This window comes from Podarcis erhardii (genome assembly GCF_964252035.2).
Source record: "Podarcis erhardii genome assembly, chromosome: 1".
NCBI lineage: Eukaryota > Metazoa > Chordata > Lepidosauria > Squamata > Lacertidae > Podarcis > Podarcis erhardii.
The window spans coordinates 89,423,234-89,446,648 of NC_138497.1; the positions used below are offsets into that span (position 1 = coordinate 89,423,234).

At 43.4% G+C, this 23,415-nt stretch overlaps 1 protein-coding gene across 2 annotated transcripts in view; it reads left to right on the plus strand.

Annotated features, from left to right (window-relative positions):
* Positions 1-1,253: 1,253 nt before the first annotated feature.
* Positions 1,254-23,415, plus strand: part of MARCHF4 (membrane associated ring-CH-type finger 4) — a 123,269-nt gene continuing 101,107 nt past the window's right edge. For both annotated transcript variants that reach the window (XM_081853103.1, XM_081853104.1), the window contains exon 1: positions 1,254-3,771. In XM_081853103.1, the coding sequence (XP_081709229.1) occupies positions 3,250-3,771 (522 nt within the window). In that variant the 5' untranslated portion in view covers positions 1,254-3,249. The remainder of the gene's footprint in view (positions 3,772-23,415) is intronic.

The following is a 23,415-nucleotide window of genomic DNA, read 5'->3' on the forward strand; positions in this document are numbered from 1 at the left end:
AATATATTTGTTTAAATCATCTCATTCTAAGTGGCCTGAAACCCTTCATGTGTGAAGTGACCTAATATTTCCTGTGTGGGGGAAAAGTATTCCTGAAGATGATCAGTGGCTGTTGTTCTTGGAGGCTCTGCTATTGTGTGTGTTAAGTTTCATGAGGAAACACGATCAAAATTATGCCAGAACAGGGGTCATCAAGTCACATGTGCAGTGTCACAAGTGTGCTGTTAATAATATAAGCATTCTGATGGGACGGGGTGAAAGTCCTCATATTATGCAGAGAAACAAAACACACATTCTCCACTTTAACACACGCAAATAAAAACAGATATATAGAAGCATAGCTTCCTCATTTAAGGCACCCACACTAGTTTCCCAAAGACCCTGGCTCAAATTGAGTTGCTGTCCTTCAGATATCTGCACTTTATGACTGCACTTTGTTAAGCAGATAAACTAATAAAACAACCCCCTCTCCCGCAAAGCAGATAAAAAGGATATTAGACCTTATATACATAAAATAGCTGTGCAGGTGAGAGATCAGTTCCTACTCTCACAACATTCCAACGACACACACAAAGAAAATGTGTTCCTAATACTCACAGGTGCACGCACGTAAAGCACAGCTTCCAGAAAACAGAGAAGCAGCGCCACAGACACACACTCCTCTGTACACAGACAACCACGTAGAGATCGTTCTTAGAGATGTATGGCACACTCGCAGATGCATAGATACGGCGTGCGGAATAGGAGCTACCTTTGCCTTCCCACGAGACGCGCACAGTGATCACCCTTCCACGTTCACGCGGAAAAGTGGAAGGCAGGCAATTCCCACGCAGAAACATACAGGGACACACGCTTTTACAGCTTACCCACAGACACCGTCTCTTTTTTACACACACACACACACACACACACACACACACACACACGGAGCAGACGAACATGCAGGCAGCAAAGGAAACAGTAGCCTCACCATATCAACATAATACTCGCAGGACCTAATTTATTGCTGGGGAGGGTGGAAGCTAACACAAGGCGGCTCACAGTTCCGTAGCACTTAGTCTCTCCCCCCGCCCCCTCTCTCACACGAGCACACCCTCTCCCTCTCTCTCTCTCTCTCTCTCTCTCTCTCTCTCTCTCTCTCTCTCCCCCCCTTCCCACACCCCCCTTACTCTTCGGATCCCTCTGCTAGTTGCGTCAGTTCCCCAGTAGCGCGCCAAGCTGGGCAAGGGAGCTGTCCAGAGCCTTTTGGTGCTGAAACTGCAGCAGCTCTGACCAGCCCCCCTCCGCCGCTGCTTCCGCCAGCTTCCCTGGCATATTTTCTATGCTAAGCAAGACCTTTCCTTCCCCCACCCCAAACGGTTTATTGACAGCGACTGCCGGCCCTGGAGGCGGAGAGAAGCAAGGCTGGGCAACAACCTGAATTTATCCTCCCTCTCCCGCTCGCTCACTCGCTCTTTCCCCCCGCCGCCGCTTTTCTGTCTTGGCTTTATTTATTTAAGGGCTGAGCAGCAGCAGGAGGAGGAGGAGGAGGAGGAGAGAGAATCACGTTCCACCCATCCTTCCTCGCTCCCGCCCTTCCTCAACATCCCCATTTGCACTGCAAAACTATCCTCCTTTCCCATTGCATCCCAAGGAGGTAGCAACAGCCACATCATCACTGAAAGCCGGATGGGAGAGAGCTGAGGGGAGGCTGGTGAAAGGGAGAAGCTGATCGCTACCCAGACGCGAGGAGCTTCAAGCAAAATACCCCCACTCTTCGCCTTTCCCCCCTTCTCGATCTGGCACATCGTATTCCTAACAAGCCTGCTTTCATTTTTCCCCCCTACCCAAAGCCGAGGATACTATCTACGTGTGGGGTCCCCCACCCCCACCTCTTTTTATTTTAAAGACTTGCAATGGTTGAGCGTCAATGCCATTGAGCGAAAACAACAGTCAGAGAAAGAGGAGGAGAAGGAGGAGGAGGAGGACAGGGGAAGAGGAAGATGAAACTGGAGACGGTTGTAGCGGCGGAAAAGAAGGAGCCTTATGCATCAAAAGGAGATCCCTGCATCTGCTGAACGCACCTTTTCCTCCGCGTCAGCCACAATGGTCTGTACAGGCTGTCAATGCGTTTGATGACGTCCCTATTTTGTGAAAGGGGAAAGGAAACGTGACAATGTAAGATCCACGTTCTCTTGGTCAGTTTCGTGCGAAAAGGATAGAACCGTTTTCTACGGATTTGTTTTCCTCCCCAAAGTCTAGGAGGGAAAACCATTTGAGGAATTACTAAGATCCACGTCCCCTCCTCAATCCTAATAATAATAATAATAATAATAATAATAATGTGTGTATGCGTGAGTGTGGTCCAGACAGTTCCTGGAACGGGGAGTGAAAACAAAATCCAGTGAATTTGGTATATAAAAAATTAACCTCATTTAATACTCACTTCCTTTCAGGACTTTCAAATTTTCTATTGAGAATATTTTAATAAAGTAACATTTCAAGTAATCGGTGAGGATTTCACATCGAGGGTGTGTTTTCCCCTCTTCCCCAAGAAATGTGTGCATCTTTTTTCACTGAAATCAGTTTTGATATTACTATTAATAATGATTATGATGATAGAAACAAGAACTAATTTTGCATTTTATTAATGATCTGCTCTGCTGATATTCTGTCAGAGACACCTTTTTAAAACGTTCCAACTAAATAAAAATAGTAATAAGGAGAAATACTTGACATGCCAAATACTGTTGGAAAAAACTATATACACACATATATTTATTTTCTCCACACCTTCTGGTGACTTGAATTCCTCTTCCACTTACTCCTTTTTTTGGAGTTACCAATTGTTATCAGTTTCCACCACATTTTCCGAACTATCCTACCCAGCACTTGGAGTGGATAAGGCTTCTTTCCATAACTATTTCATTTTAACTTTTTAAAAAGGAATTGTGGAATTGCTCATTTAAAAAAGGAGATGTGGGAAGGAGGAGCTTGAAATCAATATTTTGTGGTTGTTGTTTTAAAAAGAAACCTCATGATTGTTGTGTGTGTGTGTGTGTTTTTAAAACGGGGTTGCTGTGAAATATCCGAAAGATCTTCCTACAAATTCCACTTTTGTTATTTAGCTAGCTCTTATATATGTATCAGTGAATTTGGGTGGGAGCAGGGGAAAGGAAACGGAAATTAACCAATTCAGCCCTCTTGCTCTTGGGTGCCCCCTACCGGCCCCATTTTTTCCCACCCGTGCCTGTCTGGAAGGGAAGGCACATGTTAATACCAACCGGTGCGATCGTTTTATGGTACTGTTGCTGCGGATTGCTGATCCCCAGACAGATGTTGCGCCACCAGGGTCTCCTCAAGTGCCGCTGCCGCATGTTGTTCAATGACCTGAAGGTCTTCCTCCTGAGGAGACCCCCCGCGCCCCCTCCGCCCTCGCCGCTGCCTCTCCCTCCCATGAACAGTGGAGACCAAGCCTTGAGCTTGCAAGCTTCTAACAACAACACGCTGACCACGCTCTATGGAGGGCGAAGGGGACCTTGGAGAGCGCCGACTGCCGGGGGTGGTGGTGGAGGAGGAGGAGGAAGAGGGGGAGGGGGGGCAACGAGCCCTCCAGAAGAGGAGTGGGGAAGTCCTGGAGGAGAGGGAGAGCAGCCCATGTCTATGATGAGCAGCGCCTCCTCCGAGGACTTCTGCAAAGGGAAGGCGGAAGATCGGTATTCCCTGGGGAGCAGTTTGGACAGTGGCATGAGGACCCCACTCTGCAGGATCTGCTTTCAGGGCCCAGAGCAGGTGAGTCTGTGTGTTTATGCACATATATGTTAACATTCACCTGAGAGAGACTTCCTACAAAGCCAGACTTTCCTACACCTCCAAAATAGCACTTGCCCCTCCTCCCCACCTCCACCCATGTCCACACTGATTCTCCACCCAAGCTGGAAAGGCTCCCCACCCCCTCTCTCCACGCATTCACACAGCTACCTGGGGTGTTCCATTTATCTGTATCTGTAGTGAAGTTTGGAAAGAGAGAAAAAGAGAGTGGAGGAGTCAGTGGGCACAATGGCCCAACTTGGTAACTTTTGATGAAAGAGGTCTGGAAGGTACTGCAACACAGTAGGCCCAGGACCAAAAGCACACAGGTGCATACACCAATCACAAACACGAGTAGACAAACCCCCTCCAAAAAAAAGTATCGCAACAAGGGTCCAGGACCACCCCCCTCCTTTTCTGCATAAGCAGTAGTAAACATAAAGTACAGTTTTAAAAAGAAGAAATCCAGAAATATTAAGCTCCACATATGTAGTTGTTCCGCTGGTGGAGTTTAATTACATTCCTGGTAGTTTGTGCCAGGTCAGGCATTACTCTTCCAAGGGAGAAGTGAAAGAAATGATGAGTGAAAGAAATACAGCTTAATGCACTTGTGGAGGATCTGTGAGCCGCCTTTTGTGACCAGCCCTGAAGATGCTAGCCATTCCTTGTTTTAAGTTCCAGTAGATGGATTGTCTTTCTGTGTCAATAGCATTCCACATGCAAAGTTACATGGACATAGGCAAGTATTGCTCAGAGTGACACTGCTATTGCCTTCCTACTACTGATTTGGTGTTATGTTTAGTTGCTTGACTTTCCAAACAGCAGAGGCATCGCTTTTGTTTGACTGATGGTTTGCAACTTGGTAGAGAAAAGTGGATATACAGCTTCCCCCAGATAGCATTTCATTTCAAGTGTTTTGGAAATCTTTCAGACTTTCTAAGTCCAGTGTGAGCCAGATTTGGTCAGAGTAGACCCATTGAAACCAGTTGAATTGGAAGTTAGTCTTGACTAATTGAAGTCCTATGTATTTGAATGGGTCTACTCTCCAAGTATGTCTAAGTTTGTATCCAAGCTTGTGTGATTTCATGTGTTAGAAAATATTGTGCATAATGAAAGTAATGTCATCTTTGATACCTGGCTGAAAGATCTCAGTGTGTCAAATTAATGAATTAAACAAGCTTGTCTCAGATTGGCTAACGTCTGAAATGCTAAAAATGTGTGGACATCCTGAAAACTTGAATTTCAGCACTGCTCAGCTAGCAGATATTTAAAGATTACAAAATAAGGCAAAAGTAAACAAACAGCCAAGCAATTGAAAGCAATTAGTTTTTTTGAAAAACAAACAAACAGCAGCACACTTTTCTAGGAAGTGTATTTAGAAAGCACGATGACATAATGATTCATTAGGAATGATGAGCAACTGAAATTGTGCAACCAAACTTCTAAACTTTCATTTTTGGTGTGAGGGCTCACCCATCACAATCAGATACACTGGACACATTTGGGGTGCAGTTTCTTTTTCATAGCTTTTGGACATACATACATACTATGCTATTGTGCAGCTCCTGTTTGATTGTAATATGCTCAGAGCAGATGTTTCCACTAAATTGTGTTCATTGACCACAATCTGTTACACAGTTGCACATGTTTCAGCATTATTAAAATAGCTGGAGCTACTCCGTGCTGTATCACAAACATTGTTTTAACATGGATATCCTGTAGCTCTGATCTTGAATGGTTGTGTAGTATTTGTGAGGCCACATTAGATGCTTTCATGAAATAAAGTGATGTGGTAGTATCTGTAATGCAGAGTCAGAATATAGGATTTATCTCTGTAGAGTCAGGCTGGCACCTTGGACTCAGACAATGAAGACCCTGAATTTGCCTCTATTCTCATACAATATTTCATAGGTTGGACTTGGGCATCTTTATCTCTGAGTCTCAGTTTTGAGCCAGCAAAAGGACTCACCATGGCCAGTCAAAATGCTGAACAAGTTGAGAATGGTAAAGCCTGTTCAGTGATAAAGTATTATTGAAAGAATAGTGGTGCTAATGTTGTTGTTGTTAAAACACACACACACAATGCTATAGTTGAAAGGAAGATCGAGAATAATGCTTCCACATGTAGCATTCTGAAAAGTTGCCTGTGGAACAACAGATGGCTATCTTATGCTTCCAATTCTGGTGGGCCACTGTGGCTTCAATTGTATGGTTTGACCAGTGGATGGTTTGAGTGGATGGCTCAGCCTTCCAACAGACTCTGTGTGTGTGTGTGTGTGTGTGTGTGTGCGCGCGCGCGCATGTCTATGGTGAGAAGGTGTGGATGAGATGATCTTTCATGTCTTCCAGTAATGGTAAATGAACCAGCTGCAAAACACTCTTCCATCATACGTTTAGTAGCAATTTGAACTTTAGCTGTGTTATTTGCAGACATAGATCCAAAATAGCAAGCAGGGGTGATGAATGCTTTGTGTAGTATAAAACTGATCCCTGGCCTGACACCATGCAGGCACCAACATAGCAATCACTCTGATGATTACACTGCTGTCACCCAGAATGCTTGTGCTCAGTTGCACACTGATACACATCCAGGGTTCAACCAGTTATTCATACACCAAGCATCCAACCTGTGGCTCACTGCAGCTCTCAAAGATCAGCTGCACATTGGCTAATACCAAATTGCAGAAATCCATGAGTACAGGCTCTGCTTTATGGGGAAGACAAAAATACTTTCCCTCCAACAAATAAAAATGCAAGAAGGTCACAGTACAATACGTATATTTTAAAAACAGAAACTGAGAAAGGTTAACTACAGTCCTGCACATAAAATGCACAGGCACTGCAGCAACTGGGCAGAACAGGAGGGGGAATGCAATGCACTTATACCAGGTTGGTTCAGAATCTGCTGGAAGATCTCTTTAGTTCTGCTGCAGTCCCAATCCTGCCCTTTTACTAGAACGGAGGTTGGCTTGAGTGGAAATGTTTTATCTTAACTGGATTCTTAGTGCCATGCGCCAACTCCATCCTTAGTACAGCATATGTTGCATTTGGTAGTAAAAATTCTATTGTTGCTGTTGTTTAGTCATTTAGTCGTGTCCGACTCTTCGTGACCCCATGGACCAGAGCACGCCAGGCACTCCTGTCATCCCAAACTCATGAAATTAGCATTTACTTTTTTGGGGGTAATCCTGCTGCTAATGTTTAATGTAAGAGTAATGTAGTGTAGTAAGAAATGACATATATTTCCTAGCTTAGTTTGTGAGGCTGTACCAAAAAATGGGCTGGAATCAGGATTTGCTGTAGTTTCTCTTCCATCACTGTGTGGAATCCAGAGCTGACTTTGCTATACTGTGAGTGTAAATGTTAAGGTTTCCTAAGGAAGAAAGGAAAAGGCATTTTAGTCGTCAGCATTTTAGTAGAGCCTTGAGTCTATTGTAAGGGCATTGGATGGAGCATGTCTTGCGGCCTAATAAGGAAAATTCAGCATCTCACAAGGGTAGTGAAGATGGCTCATACTCATGTAGCATCTAAAACATAAAGAGTTTGGCAGAGAGATTCATAGTGAGGAATGGAAACAGAAGGGATCTTGTGTGACTTCACTTTGTCCAGCAGTGAGAATGGTATTGTTGGACCTGCAGTATCTAGAAAAACTGAAGTGCTCAACTGGGGGGAAAAGCCCTGGTAGTTACCTAGATCTTGTTGCTGGTTGTGATGCCCTGGTACTGTGTTGTCCAATATTTGTTTCAACCAGCTGTAAGTCTCTACCAGGGCTATAACTAGAAATGGCTCTTTGGCAGCTGTCCCCATGTGGTGAGTCACAGAACAGTGATTGGAACATTATTTTGAGCGATTCAACATTATCAGTCTCTGGATTGAGTGGCAGTTGGTTGGCCATTGAGTCCTTTTAGACAGGAAGAGTTCCTGTTTGAGATGATAATTTGAGTAAACAAAAACCCAAAAACAGGTTCTTGTATGTTCTTTAGCTTTGAGTCACATCTGACTGCTGCCTATGGCTGTGCCCTGACACTGGCATACATTTGTACAAGCTTCTGTGGTTTGGGCAAGTCAGAATCTCTTTGGAGATAGGCACAAACAAAGGTACAAACATGACATGCAAGGGATTTGGTGGGAGCTCCTGAGGCCGCTGTTGCAGTTCTTGGGCTAGATGCTGAGGTGTCCATAGAGAGCACTGGTTATTGTTAATATGTGTGCTTAAGGTCCCAGGTTCAATTCCCGGCATCTCCGCGTAAGAATGGGAATGGTGAAACCCTGGAGAGCTGCTGACAGTTTGTGTTTGCAACACTGAGTTTGCTGGGCCAATGGGTCTGACCCTGTGTAAAGCAACCCCCATCGTTCCTCTTTCCTGCCAGCGTCACTCTTGTACCTGATCGCTGCACAGAACCAGAGTGCTGATTTGCAGTATACTCTGTTAGCCAGAGGATAAATGACCACTGAGACACAGTCCTTGGTGGTGACTTCTGTAATTGATGGTTTCAGCAAAAATGCCTTAAGATGATTTAAAAACAAAACAAACAAACAAAAAACCCTCTCTGTTTAAATACACATTTTTCCCCCTCTGCCAGACAAATTACACCTTGTGGAATTTTATTTCTTTTTTATATGTTTAGAAAGCCACTCTTCTGAAGATGCATGCAACTATTCCCCTTGCGTATCCTGCATAATTCATCTTTATAGAGGTACACAAACTGTTTATCTTTCTGCGCTAGTCCAGGAAAGATGGAATCTATGAAGCGTGCCTTTGTGTGTGTGTATGTAGAGATTATAATCAGTGTTAAAGCAAACAGTCTGCTTTAGAGAGCACTGAAGCCTTAAGACAATGGCAGCACAATTGTATGCCTGCCTACTCAAAAGTAAGTCCCACTGAGTACAGTGGAGCTTACTTCTTTGTAAGTGGGTATATGATTACAGCCTTAGGGTCAAAACACACATTGCTGAATTTTAAAATAATAAGGCATGGAAGGCTCCCCCTCCATTTGCATTAAGTGCACAGGGAAGGGATGTTTATTCCCTCCCTTCCTGGCCACGATCATGGGTGGAAACCAACCCAGCTTTGATCCCACAAGGAGCACCATTGACACCAATGAAAGTTTTCCCTCTATGTTCAAGTCCAATGCAGCGGAGGTGGACCCTGTGCAAGGCCAAAATTTGAGACCCTCTCTAGCTGCTGCCAGGTAAGAGGCACCAGGTTTTCGAAAGGAGGTAGGAGGGCTCTGGTAGTATCTTAGAGCTGCCGCCCCCTCTTTCCCAAAGTTGGTAAGTCCTTGCTGGGTTTGGGGAAGAAGGCGGGAAGACTCTAGTACCCTGCCAGAGCCCTCATGCCCTTGAGAAGGGTCTGCAGTCTAAATGCTCTGCAGTCTAAATGAAAGCTGCTCTCCACCTCCATACTTACCTTAAAATATCTCACAATGGCTCGTAATAATAAAAACATAACATAGTTTGGCCCTCAAACACTTGCTTTTTTATTTATTATTATGTATTTATTAATATTATTTTTAGGTGTGTTCCAGATGTTTTAGATTACAACTGTGCTGGCTGAGGTTGATAGGAGTTGTAGTCCAAAACAGCTGGAGGGCAATATATTGGCAAAGGCTGCAAGAGAAACAAACAACAACAACCTCACACCTGGAAGGTATGTTTTCAGAGTCTCCTGAAATCAATGTGGCATAGTAACCAGATGCAGCTCTGAAAGTAGAGGATTCCACATCTGCAGGTCCACCACAAAGAATGCCTGTTTTTTCACACACACCCCTCACGCATCTGAGGTGGACTTTTGAGGAAGGTATTTGATGTCAATCTCAGTGCACACGAAGCATTGTTATTATTACTATTATTTATCAGACATATATTTTTTTTCTTCGACAGGCAATCATATATGTGATAGGAACAGCAATAACAGCAACAGGAAAGAAGAAAATGTTATACAGATTAGTTCCAATTATCATTCTCCTCAGAACATTAAAAATCCATAATTAACACTCAGATTCCATGTACTCTACAATACTCCAAAAATTTGTTCCTTCATAACATGAACATGTTAAGCCTATAATCATAGCCCTCAAATCTTGGGTAATGCATTAATTCTGCCATCACCACATAGTCACCAGATGGGCGGAGTATAAATAAATTTATTATTATTATTATTATTATTATTATTATTATTATTATTATTATTATCATCATCATCATCATCATCATCATCATCATTATAGTCCCATATTTTATCATGCCATTCTTTAACTGTTTGGGACTATTGCCCACCTCCATTTGCCAGCATATAAAATTCTGGTAGCTGCTAGCAAATATGAAATCATTTCCTTATGTTCTTTCTTTATTGGCCTTTCCAAATAATTTAATAGAATTGTAAGTGGATGCAATGGAAATTCATAACCCAACATTTTCACTAGCCGAACTTTAATTTTCTCCCAGAACTTTCTTGCCAAGTCAGATTATATTTGTGTTAGTGATTATGCTTTGATTTAATACATAATGCCTATATGTTAATATGAACATATACTCAGAGTTTCTTAGGTTTATAGAATATTCTGCAGGTAAGGTCTACACAATACAAAAGGCAGAAAGGTTGTTTCTTTTTTAAAAAAGAAAAGAAAAGAAGAAACAGCAACAAACCTGAATGGCCATAATAACAAACACACCGAAGAAGGCTGTCACCCATGAGATTTATAAGAAATTAAGGTAACACCAAAATATCCTTGCCAGAGGTTATTTATACCATAAATATAATGTATTGGCTGCCCAATTGCTTCTTTCCAGTTTCCATGACAAGAGAGATGAATAGATTCATTGAACCAGCCTCTCTTGGCAAAGACATATGCAGCCTTTTGAGTTCCACATCTGCCTTTATCAGGCAATAATCTTCATCAGAATCTGAATACTGAGAATGAACATATCTGCTTCCCCATCCTCTGCCCAATTATGAAATAATAAGGAAGGACAGGAAGCATATTGAAGAATGTGTATATATATAAAAAAAGCATTATTGATTGGAAATGCAAACTTTTGGGCAGGAACTGTTTCTGTATACAGTACACTGTCAAGTCCCATAAAGAGATGCAAATCCTATTTTGATTTTCTTTACAAACAAGCCTAAATAAGATTTCTCCCTGTGCGTCTTTCTCATCTGTCTTTGCAATATATATATATTTTTTAATATATAATCTCACGACTAAAGCAAGCCAAAAAGGCTGCAAGGATTTTCAGACTTCAGTTTTATGGCAGTTCGAAACACGGCAGCCTCCAAGCAGCTGGCTTGCTTGTATCTTAAGATCTGTGTGTGTGATGGTGGCTTTTATGTATAAGCCCATGGTTTCTGTTAAAACTCATGTTGGGCAAAGGGAGTAGAGATAAAGAAACATTTGGGCTTCCCTTTAAGTGAAAGCAACTCCATAATGCTGCTTTGTGTAAGGTTACCAGATGTCCCCGTTTCCCAGGGACAGTCCCCAGATTTACAAATCAGTCCCCATACAAAATCCATTGAAGTTGAAATGTGTCCCTGGATTCATTGAAAAAAATCTGGGAACCTTGTGGTTCCTTCCTTTCCCTGAGTGGCTACGTTGTGAGCCTCAAGGTCCCTGGTTTACATCTTGCCTGAGCCACAAACTCATGAGATGTCCTTAAGTATGCCATTATTCTCTCAACTTCAGATCCCCCTCTGTGGGACCTACAATAAAATGTTGCAGTGCAGAGTGCTCTTGCTCAGCGTGCCAGCCAGCCATGCCCCTTGTTGCATTTCCCTCTCCCTTTGCTCTATCACTTTCCCCTCTGTCAGTCAGTATTCTGTGCCCACTTAGCATGCAACACCTCCTCCAGCCAGATCCAGGTATCAGAGACTTGATTCATTTCCGCTGAGATATTGTGGATTTTCTCTGTTTGGGAACTAAGATTCAGGAGCAAGGGTGATTCATAAACACGTGCCCAAGTGCATAGGAGTGATAGGCCTCTTGACTATTTTCTTGTTTCGGTTCACAACATCTGTTCACAAAGCATGGCTTAGCTTGGACAGAAAAGAAATTGAGATGCTTTGACAGGTGAACCTCCGTGTTCAATAGGTCTGAATCCTACCTGGAGGGGAACCAAGCAGGTCATCAGAGAAAGAAAAAATTAAGAAGAAAAAGCTTCTTTCACTTCAGTGAGTGGCAAGATTGCAAAGGCAGCAGTGCATAAACTCTCCTTCTGTAGTTATGTCCCCTTGTTGCTACTTATTGTGTTGAGAGGGCAAGACTATCAAAACCTCCTTCAGATCTGGAAGGCTCTGGAGCATGAAATAGGGACTCCTTCCTGTAAAATATAAATATGCTGAGCCCATATATTTTGAAGGTGGCATCTCTCTATTTGAATTTGCCTCTGCTTTCCCCTCTCAGGCTTCACCTGAGCTTAGTTCAAAGGGAGGATATAGTAGCTGGGAATGTGAATTCTGGATATGTGATCTGTTTTAGGGAAGGAAATGTATGGAACTCCCTATACTCATTCCAATATAGGCATATAGAGTTCCTTCTGGTAGGGAGGATCCGGAGCCTGAAACACACATTCCTTTGAGTCGTTGGCTCACCCACTGAGCTTCGTGGCTCAGTCTATCTAGCCCACCCACCTCTATCATTCATTCATTCATTCATTCATTCATTCATTCATTCATTACCCACCCTTCATCATAAGGTTACAACATTAAAAACAATGAAATCAACTCTATTTTCATATGATGGCAAGAGCAGTTGCTAAGGGAAGCCTGCTCTTTTTCCTTGTCCATAACAACAGAGGTGAAGAATCCTTCTGGCATGGTGAGCCAGATCATTGCCTTTCGTCATCCCTGTAGGCCAGGAACAACCTACCTGTCAGTCACTTGATATCATTATGCAGTCACATGATTAGCAAGTGGGTTGTCCCATTCCCTTGCACAGTACTTCCAAAGCACATGGCAACCAGCTCATGGGAACCACAACGCAAGGGGCTTTGCTGGGGATAAGCGCTGTACATTGGGCTGTGGTGATTAGAGCCCTGAGTTGGTGCAAGTCGAATGCCAGCCTGCAAGGACCCTCCCAATTAATGCCAACCAATTCTGTATTCTACCATACGTTGGAGGCCAGTGCTGGTTTGCAGACTTCTCTTTCTTTGGTGGGCCTTCTACCCATAGAAAAAACTCTTTGTTCTCCACTTCCTCTTGCCCAGACCTTGGATAGCAGAAGCTTATCCTTGGGCCTTCTCAGATTTTTCTTCTCTTGATGGCTGATGGAGACTGTATTTGAGCCAATGTTCAGCTCCCTTGAACCCAGCTCTCTGAAGTGGCAAGAAGTTATGCTACTTAAGAACCTTATAATGCTGGTTTACTTGTTATGGTTTGTTGAATTCATGAACTGCCCAGAGAAGGTTTGTTCATGGGTAGCATCCAAAAAGCACAGGTAAGTAAATAAATAAGGAAGCTCCTGTTGCTAGATCAAACCTCAGGTCACACAGTGCTTTAATCCTGCCCCCGTGCCAAAGCCCATCCCTGCTTCTCTGTTTCCATTCCTGCTCTTCTCTTGCATGGCTTTGTCAAGTTTTCCCCACTGCACACCAAGCCTCACTGCTGCCCATTTTCTTTGAAACGCCAATTTGGCAAGCAAAGTCTCTCCCGCTAAAAACTTCCAATGGGCTGGAAGCCGAAAAAGCTGATATCATTAGACATTTGCCAATGATGGTTAAGATTCCTGCAGCCTACAAAGTGGCAGGCGCAATGTGACTATTACAGCAAGCCTGGAGAAGAAGGGCCATGCATCATAGGAGGCAATTATAAACCTGTTAGCTTAGCACAAATTGTGGAGAGAATATCAGAAACAAAGCTGTGAGATTTAATGAGAGGAAGAACTTTGATTAGGGAAAGGCAGCTGACGTGGATCTGTGTGGGGGGGGGAGCAACGGAAGCCGCCAGAGCTTTTCAAAAGCCATTAATGTCAATGTTGGAAAGGAAACAAGTATAGTTGATGCTGCACGCTTATAAATCTCAACGAAAAAAAGGTGCCAAGACGTTCCACTCTGGACTTTATTTGCTAACGAGTGACATGCCTGCCATGAGGACAGGGAAGGATGTGTGCGGAGGGAGGGTTTGTAGTATATTGCAGGGAGTGCTGGAGTTGAACAGTGCAATGTATCTCCGCAAATTGAGTGTGCCAGGAAGCTTTTGCTTTCACAGCATTGTTATTCACAAGCACAATGCCACTAGGGCTGCGGATGCACCGTGCATTTAAAGCACACTTAAAAGCACATTTTCCCACCCAGAGTCCTGGGAACTGTAGTTTACCCTCCAGAGCTACAGTTCCCAGGAATCTTGGGAGAAAGTGATGTGCTTTAAATATATGGTGTGTATATGCAGCCTAAGTTTCTTTTTTTTATAAGATATTTATTCAGAGTTTAAAAGTTACAAAAAGGAAAAAAGAACAATACAAAATACAAAGAAAGAATACAACAACAACAAAGAAAGAAAAATGAAATAAAAAAAAATAAAAAATATATATATTCACTTAAAAATATAAAAAGAACTGATTAGACCTTTACATAACTTTCTTCCTTTACTTATTTCCTTGACCTCCCCTTACCTCCCAATTTTGTATTCTAGTTCAAATCGTTATTTCAGCAAATCCTTCCAACCTTATTTTCATTTAAGTAATTTAATTTATTATATTATAATTTAACGTCCTCTCTTTCATCAAGTTCATCAACTAAGTTTCTTTCCCTTTCCCATTCAGCAGCCCGGGAGTCAATTCAGTATGGTCCTCAGGAGAGCATTGTATGTGTGAGCCTGTAATTATGTGACCATGTAAGCAGAACGGATTGCATCCTGCCCTCGTGGGCAGTTGTTATTTATTGCATCTATATCCCATCTGTAGAATGCACAGAGAGCTGGATCCAGTTTTAGTCATACCTGGAACAGACCCATCTGAATCAATAGGGCATAAGTCTGAATCCAAACCAAGGTTCAAAGGCAGTCATCCCTTCGGGGACTGACCTGATCCAGAACTGCTTAGCTTTGGAAAGGCTGCTGCGTCATGTGCCTTCAAACCATGCTCTAGGACAGTGATGGCCAAACTTGGCCCTCCAGCTGTTTTGGGACTACAACTCCCACCATCCCTAGCTAACAGGACCAGCGGTCAGGGATGATGGGAACTGTAGTCCAAAACAGCTGGAGGGCCAAGTTTGGCCATCACAGCTCCAGGACCTTTAATCACACATGTACTATTGCAGCATGGGATCTCACCATAATTGAAGTCTTCTTCTTCTTCTTCCCTGCCTCCAGTCTGTAGGGACTTCATCTGTTCTCCAAGAATTCTCAGAGATCAAAGACAAAGGCTCTGAAGAGGAAGCATGCTTGTTTTCTCCTGCTCTAGAGCAGGCTTCCTCAGCCTCGACCCTCCAGATGTTTTGAGACTACAGTTCCCATCATCCCTGACCACTGGTCCTGCTAGCTAGGAATCATGGGAATTGTAGGCCAAAAACATCTGGAGGGCCAAGGTTGAGGAAGCTTGCTCTAGAGGGTAGCACTCGAGGCAATGGAGATTCCAACTAAACATTTGGAAAAACTTTCTGACAGTAAGAGCTGTTCAGCAGTGGAACAGACTTCCACAAGAGGTGGTGGACTCTCCTTCCTTGGAGGTTATTAAGCGGAGGTTGGCTGGCCATCTGTCATGAATGCTTTAGTTGAGATTCCTGCATTGTAGGGGCTTAGACTAGATGACCCTTGGTCCCTTTCCAACTCTTATGATTCTATGATTCCATCATTATTATTATTATTATTATTATTATTATTATTATTAGACATGGGTGGCGCTGTGGTCTAAACCACTGAGCACCTTGAGCTTGCTGGTCAGAAGGTCAGCGGTTCGAATCCCCGCGACGGGGTGAGCTCCCTTTGCTCGGTCCCTGCTCCTGCCAACCTAGCACTTTGAAAGCACGTCAAAGTGCAAGTACCTTCCAGCGGGAAGGTAAACGGCGTTTCTGTGCACTGCTCTGGTTCACCAGAAGCGGCTTAGTCATGCTGGCCACATGACCCGGAAAAACTGTCTGCGGACAAACGCCGTCTCTCTTGGCCAGTAAAGTGAGATGAGTGCCGCAACCCCAGAGTTGCCTGTGACTGGACTTAACTGTCAGGGGTCCTTTACCTTTACATTATTATTATTATTATTATTATTATTATTATTATTATTATTATTTTCCTATCCTGCACACTAAGGTCCCAGGGCAGGATACAACACTAAAGCACAGTATTAAAAACAGTTTAAAGCCCTGTGCAATCTGCTACTACTATTAATACGACATCTCAACCAATTATGATGCACTCTTGCTTTGTGCTATATATCCAGCTAGCTCCTTGCTTAGAAAACATCCAGCAGCCACATTCAACAGTGCGGGATGGAAGGATGGCAGATGATTTGCTGATGCAAAGTTGAGAGCACAAGTGAGTGGACATGAATACAAAGATGTAATGTTGGGAATTAGGGGTTTCCTGTTTCAAAAGCAAAACCAAAATACTACTACTACTACTACTACTACAACTAACTAACTAACTAACTAACTAACTAACTAACTAACTAACTAAATCCTTGATGTTTTCCTCTTTCAGATGTGCCAAGCCTGTCACCCTAGTGCATCATGGGAAACGTAGTTCCCTCCCCACTCCTTGTGTTATGTTAGTGCCTTTTCCCTAAAGGCTGCCTTCATTTCTGTTTGCTAAGCACTTTGGGATCCTCAGAAGGCATAAGTGTGAGAGAAGTGGAAGCTGTTATTTTCTGAGTGGGCGGTTGCTGCGTCTCTTCCGTTCACCCGCACCCTTCTGCCTCCTCTTCACACCATTCCTTGTGTTTCAAGACAACACTTAAAAATTCCCCTGAGCTCTTGCTTAGCTTGTTCACTCTCTCAACTCAAAATAGTAACAAGCTTAATCTAGGGGACATCTGTAATCTTTGGGGTTTGTGTGGGTGGCATGAGTAATAGCTCTGAGAAGCAAACCCGTTTATGCAAAGCAGTTCACTCTCCCCCAGCCACTGTCTTTTAAGAAGGATGAGATTAGAAAGATCTTGCCAGCCAAGTTACTAAGGGATCTATCTTCTTCTGAGGCTTGCTTGGTGCTTAAGGAATTTACATTATTTGGCTTTCACTAAAATCTGTGCTGACTGAGCCTAGGCCCACAAAGCAAGAGAAAATGCAGTTTAGAAATAGCAAAGGCTACAGTCTTAAACAGGGGAGACGGCCAATCCTGAAATCAGCAGGATTTACCCTCTAGGGCAGTGTGTAAAGCTGGGTATCACCTAGGATGAGTAACCGAAGGGGGAGAGGCCAGGAGAAACTGCTTATGGCCTTCCTTGCACAACTGCTGTGCAGCAACAGCCTTGTAAGGTTGGCCAGTTGCATTGTAACTATCCAGTTACCACCACAGCTTCCTTTCCATTCTTACAGTCCCCAAACGGGGAATTCCTGGGCACTCAAGTAAATACCAAAACCCAGGATCCTGAGACAATGTGCCCTGCATTTCCCAGGCATATCCCTCTCAGTTTATGCAGGGAGTACACAGCTCTTCCTGTAACAAGGGCATCCTGCTTCTCTTTAACATCCCCAAACTTTCACTCAGTAAAATGCGCCCAGTGGTCATGCACAAAGGAGATTATCAGAAGTCTACCATCTTATACACTCTTCAAGTTGCAAACTGTATGAAATTGTATTAAGAATTTTAAACAGGGAAAGAAAAGGACAAAAGGAGAAGCAGATTGGAAAGTAAAAGGAGCTCATTAGTTTAGATCTACTTAGACTTCTTGGTGTACTCACAAGTAGCACGGTCAGCTGCAAGGTTTCCTGGTGGTTTTTGATGGCAGTAGTGATGTATGGAAGTGAGAGCTGGACCATAAAGAAGGCTGACTGCCGAAGAATTGATGCTTTTGAATTATGGTGCTGGAGAAGATTCTTGAGCATGGGTGTGTCCCTCAGACCTTGTGGGGGGGCCGAAAAAAAAAATGAACGAATTCCTATGCCCCACAAATAACCCAGAGATGCATTTTAAATAAAAGGACACATTCTACTCATAAAAACACACTGATTCCCAGACCATCCGCTGGCTGGATTGAGAAGGCAATTGGGCCTTAGGTTGCCTACCCCTCTCTTAGACCAATGGAAACCCTATTCAGCCCCCATGCTGACTTACCCAGGTATCTCCGACACACATGCCTCTCTAGAATCTATCATTGCCAGCTCCAGAACTAAGCAAGTTGCTTTAAAAAAATTTTTTTTTAATCCAGTGGCCACTGCCAGATTCCATGCTTTCATGGTGCAGCTGCAGAATATGCACAGCCTTGACTTTGCCTGTAAACATATGCCAGCAAAGCAATCTCATCCCTAAGTTACACCCACTTGGCAGCAAAGGATCACTCATGAACTCCCTTGTTCTGTTAGAGTAGAATGCCAGGCTGGCAGGAGAAATGTTAACATTGGCGTGGTATTGGCATAGCCCAGGCATCAACAGAACAATGCCACAGGAGCATAGGAAGCTGCCCATGTCAGACCCACCAGCCCACTGAGCGCAATAAGGTCTGTGCTGACTGGCAGCTCCCTCCAGGGTTTCAGGCAGGGGTCTCTTCAATGAACCTGGGACCTTTTGCACACACAGAGAGGACAAAAAGTCACTCTGGTGCAATTTGCTGCATGAAACAGCTACCCAGTCCCTGTGGTCTCTGTGTGACAAGTAAAGGCGCAGAGGGGCGCATTCAAATTCAGGGTTTTATCATAGTGGGGAAAACACTATTATTGTTGAGATAATAGCCTGGAAATTTGTTGAATCATAACATCACACCAAAATTTATCAGTTGATTATGGCAATTTGAACCATTATTATGTGATAAAAAGGCAGTTCCCTGCGGGTCAGAAGCAGAGGGAGACACAACAACCAACTTAAGTATTCTTGCAGGGGTGCTGGGGACTCTGTTATCCAGACAGTTGCCTGAGGCCTGGATGGAAATGTATTGTTAGACGAGCTGTTTAGCAGGGCTTGCATTACAGGGAAGTGGGGGTGGGATGGGATGGGATTCCCTTCAGTGGTATTCAACTAAACTGTCTAAACACTCTCTCATATTCCCTGTCTCCCCACACCACCACCCCTTTTGGGGGTCAAGTGCACCATTTCACTTCTCTCAAAATGTTGTAAACTAGCCTTGCTGTTTGGGGGCACATTTTTCTGAGTGGCGATCTAGACTTTTACCTTCCAAGTCCTGTCCCCATTGCCCCCCCCCACACCTTTTTTTTATGCATTTGTTTTAAGAAAGCTGGAGGGCAACAAAATTAAAAAAATCCTTCCAGTAGCTAGCACCTTAGAGAAGTGTGCATGCACACGAAAGCTCATACCAATAACAAACTTAGTTGGTCTCTAAGGTGCTACTCCCCTTCATGGATCACTGCCTTGCCGTGGCGAAGGGGCTTGAATAACTCAGAGAAGCTATGAGCTATGCCATGCAGAGCCACCCAAGATGGACAGGTCATAGTGGAGAGTTTTGACCAAACGTGATCCACCTGGAGCAGGAACCGGTAAGCCACTCCAGTATCCCTGCCAAGAAAGCTAAATGGACAAAGTCAACAAAAGATTGAGGGCACAAGGAGAAGGGGACGACAGAGGACGAGATGGCTAGACAGTGTTCTCGAAGCTACAAACATGAGTTTGACCAAACTGCGGGAGGCAGTGGAAGACAGGAGTGCCTGGCATGCTCTGGTCCATGGGGTCACGAAGAGTTGGACATGACTAAACGACTAAACAACAACAAGGTGCTACTGGAAGGATTTTTTTTTATTTTGTTTCGACTATGGCAGACCAACACGGCTACCTACCTGTATCTGGAGGGGAACAGTTTGGTTGAAATAGGGACGGCAGGTTGCAAGGGGCTTATAGATTGTGTTAAGCCCACCCCAACAGCTCCATAGTCCAGAGCTGAGAACAATGAAGAAAAGGAGAAAGACTCTCCTTGAAGGCAACCAACAACACCTGATTCGCGCTCATATGTGGCGGTGAAGGCAGCAAAGAAATATCTCGCCTCCATCACATTCTCTGTTGCTGCAAAAAAATAGATGCAAGCCCACCATGTGCTCACTAAAGAAATAATAATAATAATAATAATAATAATAATAATAATAATAATAATTTGTTTGTTTGTTTATACCCTGCCCATCTGGCTGGGTTTCCCCAACCACTCTGGGCAGCTCCCAAAATAACAACAACAACAAGTGATACAATGTCAAACATTAAAAACTTCCCTAAAGAGGGCTGCCTTCAGATGTCTTCTAAAAGTCAGATACCAGCTACCAGTCAACAGTTACTAGCCATGATGACTATGTTCTACCTCCATTGCCCCTCTGAATGCCAGTTTCTGGGACTCACAAGTGTAGAGAGTGGTGTTGCACTCATGTCCTACTTGAAGACTTACCATAGGCATCTGGTTGGGCATTGTGAGATAAGGATAGTAAGCTTGATGGGCCTATAGCCTGTTCCATATGGTTCTTCTTATCTTCTCCTGATCCAAACTTTTAATTTTAGATCGTTAGGGCCCTTGGCTATAAGCAGTAAAGTTTGTAACACTATACATTATGGACACAGGACTTCCACTGTTGCTAACAACTCCCATCTTTCTTGTAACATCAAGTCCTACCTTCTACTTACATTGTTGTGAATGCTATAGGCAGGGTTTATTTTGCTTTTATTCTTCTACAGCACTTAGCTAGGCAGCCTGGGACCTTAATAATCATAATTGCACTATATCCAGAGAACTCTAGCAAATAAGCTATGCCACACTCTTTGGAGAAACAAAATCCCCTATTGCAATATGTTTTTTCAATCAATCAATCAAATCCTGTTATATGGTTTAATCCGTTTAACAAAAACGGATAAATTCCAGAGCTCAGGTTGTTACCGCATACAAACCTTGACTGAACAAAGAAAGCACCTGAGAGAATGTTTAATCTGCTAGCAACTTGTAAACTGAAAGCTAATGGAGGGGAATATATGAAGGAGGATTCTGAAGAGAATCTGACGTTTACTTTGAAATGTGCTGGGGCTACCACCCTGGAACAACTATGAATAATACGACTCTTGCACAGGACTTAAAGATTATCTTCTTCTTCTTTTAAAAAAAATCTCCTTCTGAACAGAAGCTCTTTGAATTTAAGTGCTTTGTACAAGGTCACATAGCAAACCCGTTTCAGGACCCGCATCACAACTCTTGACACTGCTGGCTTTAGGCACAAAGTGCTCTAGTAAAAGATTAAACGGTGCTATCAGTGGGAGTGGCTGTCTGCTCTGCCGTTGAGTAATGTAATGTTTCCAGAGATTTGCAGAAACACTATAAAGAAATCAAAGGAAGTTTGGAAGAAGAATCCCATTTCTTGAAGAATGACATTTATTTCCACACTGGGCTTTCTGTTTTGGGTATGCACAAGGCTGATTAACCACCCGCATTGTGATGGTGGAAATCATGTCCCCAACTCACTCCAAGTCACTGTGACACCTCCGTGATTATCCTCTGTGAGGAGCGATGTGGGTGGCGGTGCATGCAGCTGTGTGATGGAACACTTAGACAAAGAGAGAAAGTGAGGCATGGAGACGTGTGTGTGTGTGTGTGTGTGTGCTGTTACATAGAAATCTGCCTTATACCGAATCAGACCCGTTGGTCCATCTAGCTCAGGGTTGTCTACACTGACTGGCAGTGGCCTTCCAAAAAGGAATCATTTCCAGGACTACCTTCTGCATGAAACGCAGATGCTCTGGCAGATCAAGTGGATGGATTTTGCCGAAACGGCTAAAACGACCGGGGGAATCAGAAATCAGGAAGAGCACAATTTTGATAAGGAGTGGGGGAAAATTATAAGCTGCCTTAAAAACCATCGTAAACAGTTAAAATCGTTAGTAGGATTGGAATATCACTTGTAGTTTAATGGTGAATTTTGGACACAATGGAAATGTGGAAGATTTGGATTATTATAAAAGATGTAGGAGGAAATGATTAACAATAGGACTCACAAAGGGAAGGAGGGAAGTCCAAGAGATTCCTTGGAATCTTGTTTTTATGTTGTATGTTCGATATGTGACTGTAGAATTTTAATCTGAAAAACCGAATAAATAAATTTATAAGACAGAACAAAGAAAAGAAAAGAAAAAGAAAAGCAGTTGCTCTGTCACCAGGCATTAGCCCTTCCTCACTACTGTATATAAACTGGTGGTGGTGAAGTACTGGATATTTGTTACAGCTGGCTTTTATTTACAATTTTATGGTTGTGGCTGCATTTTATTATATTTTATTTGTATGTTGCCTAAGAGGATATTACTCTTAAAGGTGGTCTATAAGCATTCAAAATATCATAACGATGACAACAGCAATATTGTGAATGAGAATTGATGCAAACTTGCAAAATCAGACTTATTTCTCTTTTTCTCTGTGCCACAGGGTGATATGTTTAAACAAACGGCAGTAAGGCAGCTGCAGTTTACAATGTGCTTTTATCTCTTTGCCTAATTCTGAAGTCTCCGCCCTGCCCTTTCTGAACCCTAACCAAGGCCGCCGCTATTGCATTTCCCCTGTTACCTGCATGGGTGCCTTTCTAGTTGTGTCCTAGACTAGTCTGGTATATGTGTCAAGGCCTCTCTGCCTATGTGATTTGTCCTGATCCCATGCAAATGACAGCCTGAAAGGCTGTTCATCACTCATCTGGTGTCCTGATGTGTCGTTCAGTTTCAATATAAATTACGGAGGCTAACAGCACCTTGGGAATATGATTTCTGTCAGGCCAATAGCATAAGTGGAAAGGGTTAAGCCTCACCTCCCCAATGAAAATTGTTAAAGAGTTGCAGGAGCGAGAAATTCCTGTTGTTACATTTTTAAAAAATACAGGCATGCTTCATAATGATGTGTTATCATGTCTAGGTTGGCTTTCAGTATGCCTAGTGACACAGCCTTATCAGACTTAGGTCTGAGTCAGGTGAACTAGCACCTGGATACAATGGGCTGGATGAGGACCAGTCAGCTGAAACTTGACAGGTATGAAGGTGCTCCTTGATTCAACATTGCCCCTAGAAGCCCAAGTAGCTGCACTAAGCCATCTTTGACCGTCTTCTGCTGATACACGAACTGTGCCCATTCCTGGACAGGAATGTCCTCGCCACAGCAATGCATACGTTGGTAACACCAAAATTGGACTACTGTAATGTGCTTGTGTGCAGCTGCCCTGAAGGCTGGTCTAGAAGCTACAGCTCATTCAAAACACTCGAAACTTTATATGGAGTTTGCCATTGTGAATATGCACCACTCTTAAAGGTGGTGCACTGTCTGCCAAAAGGCTACTAGGTCAGGTTTAAGGTTTCGGTCCCTAAACAACTTGGGACCAGGATAGCTAATGGATCATCTTTCCCCTTACTTCCCTGCATGATCATTACAATCCACTAATGAGGCTGCAACCTTTTGGAAGCTCATTTGGCAGCAACCAAAAAGAGGGCCTTTTCTGTGGTGGAACCATCTCCCCTCTGACCGTAGACAAGTGCCAACATTAGTGATATTCTCCAGCACCAATTAAAGATGCATTTATGTTTGCAGATCTTTGTGC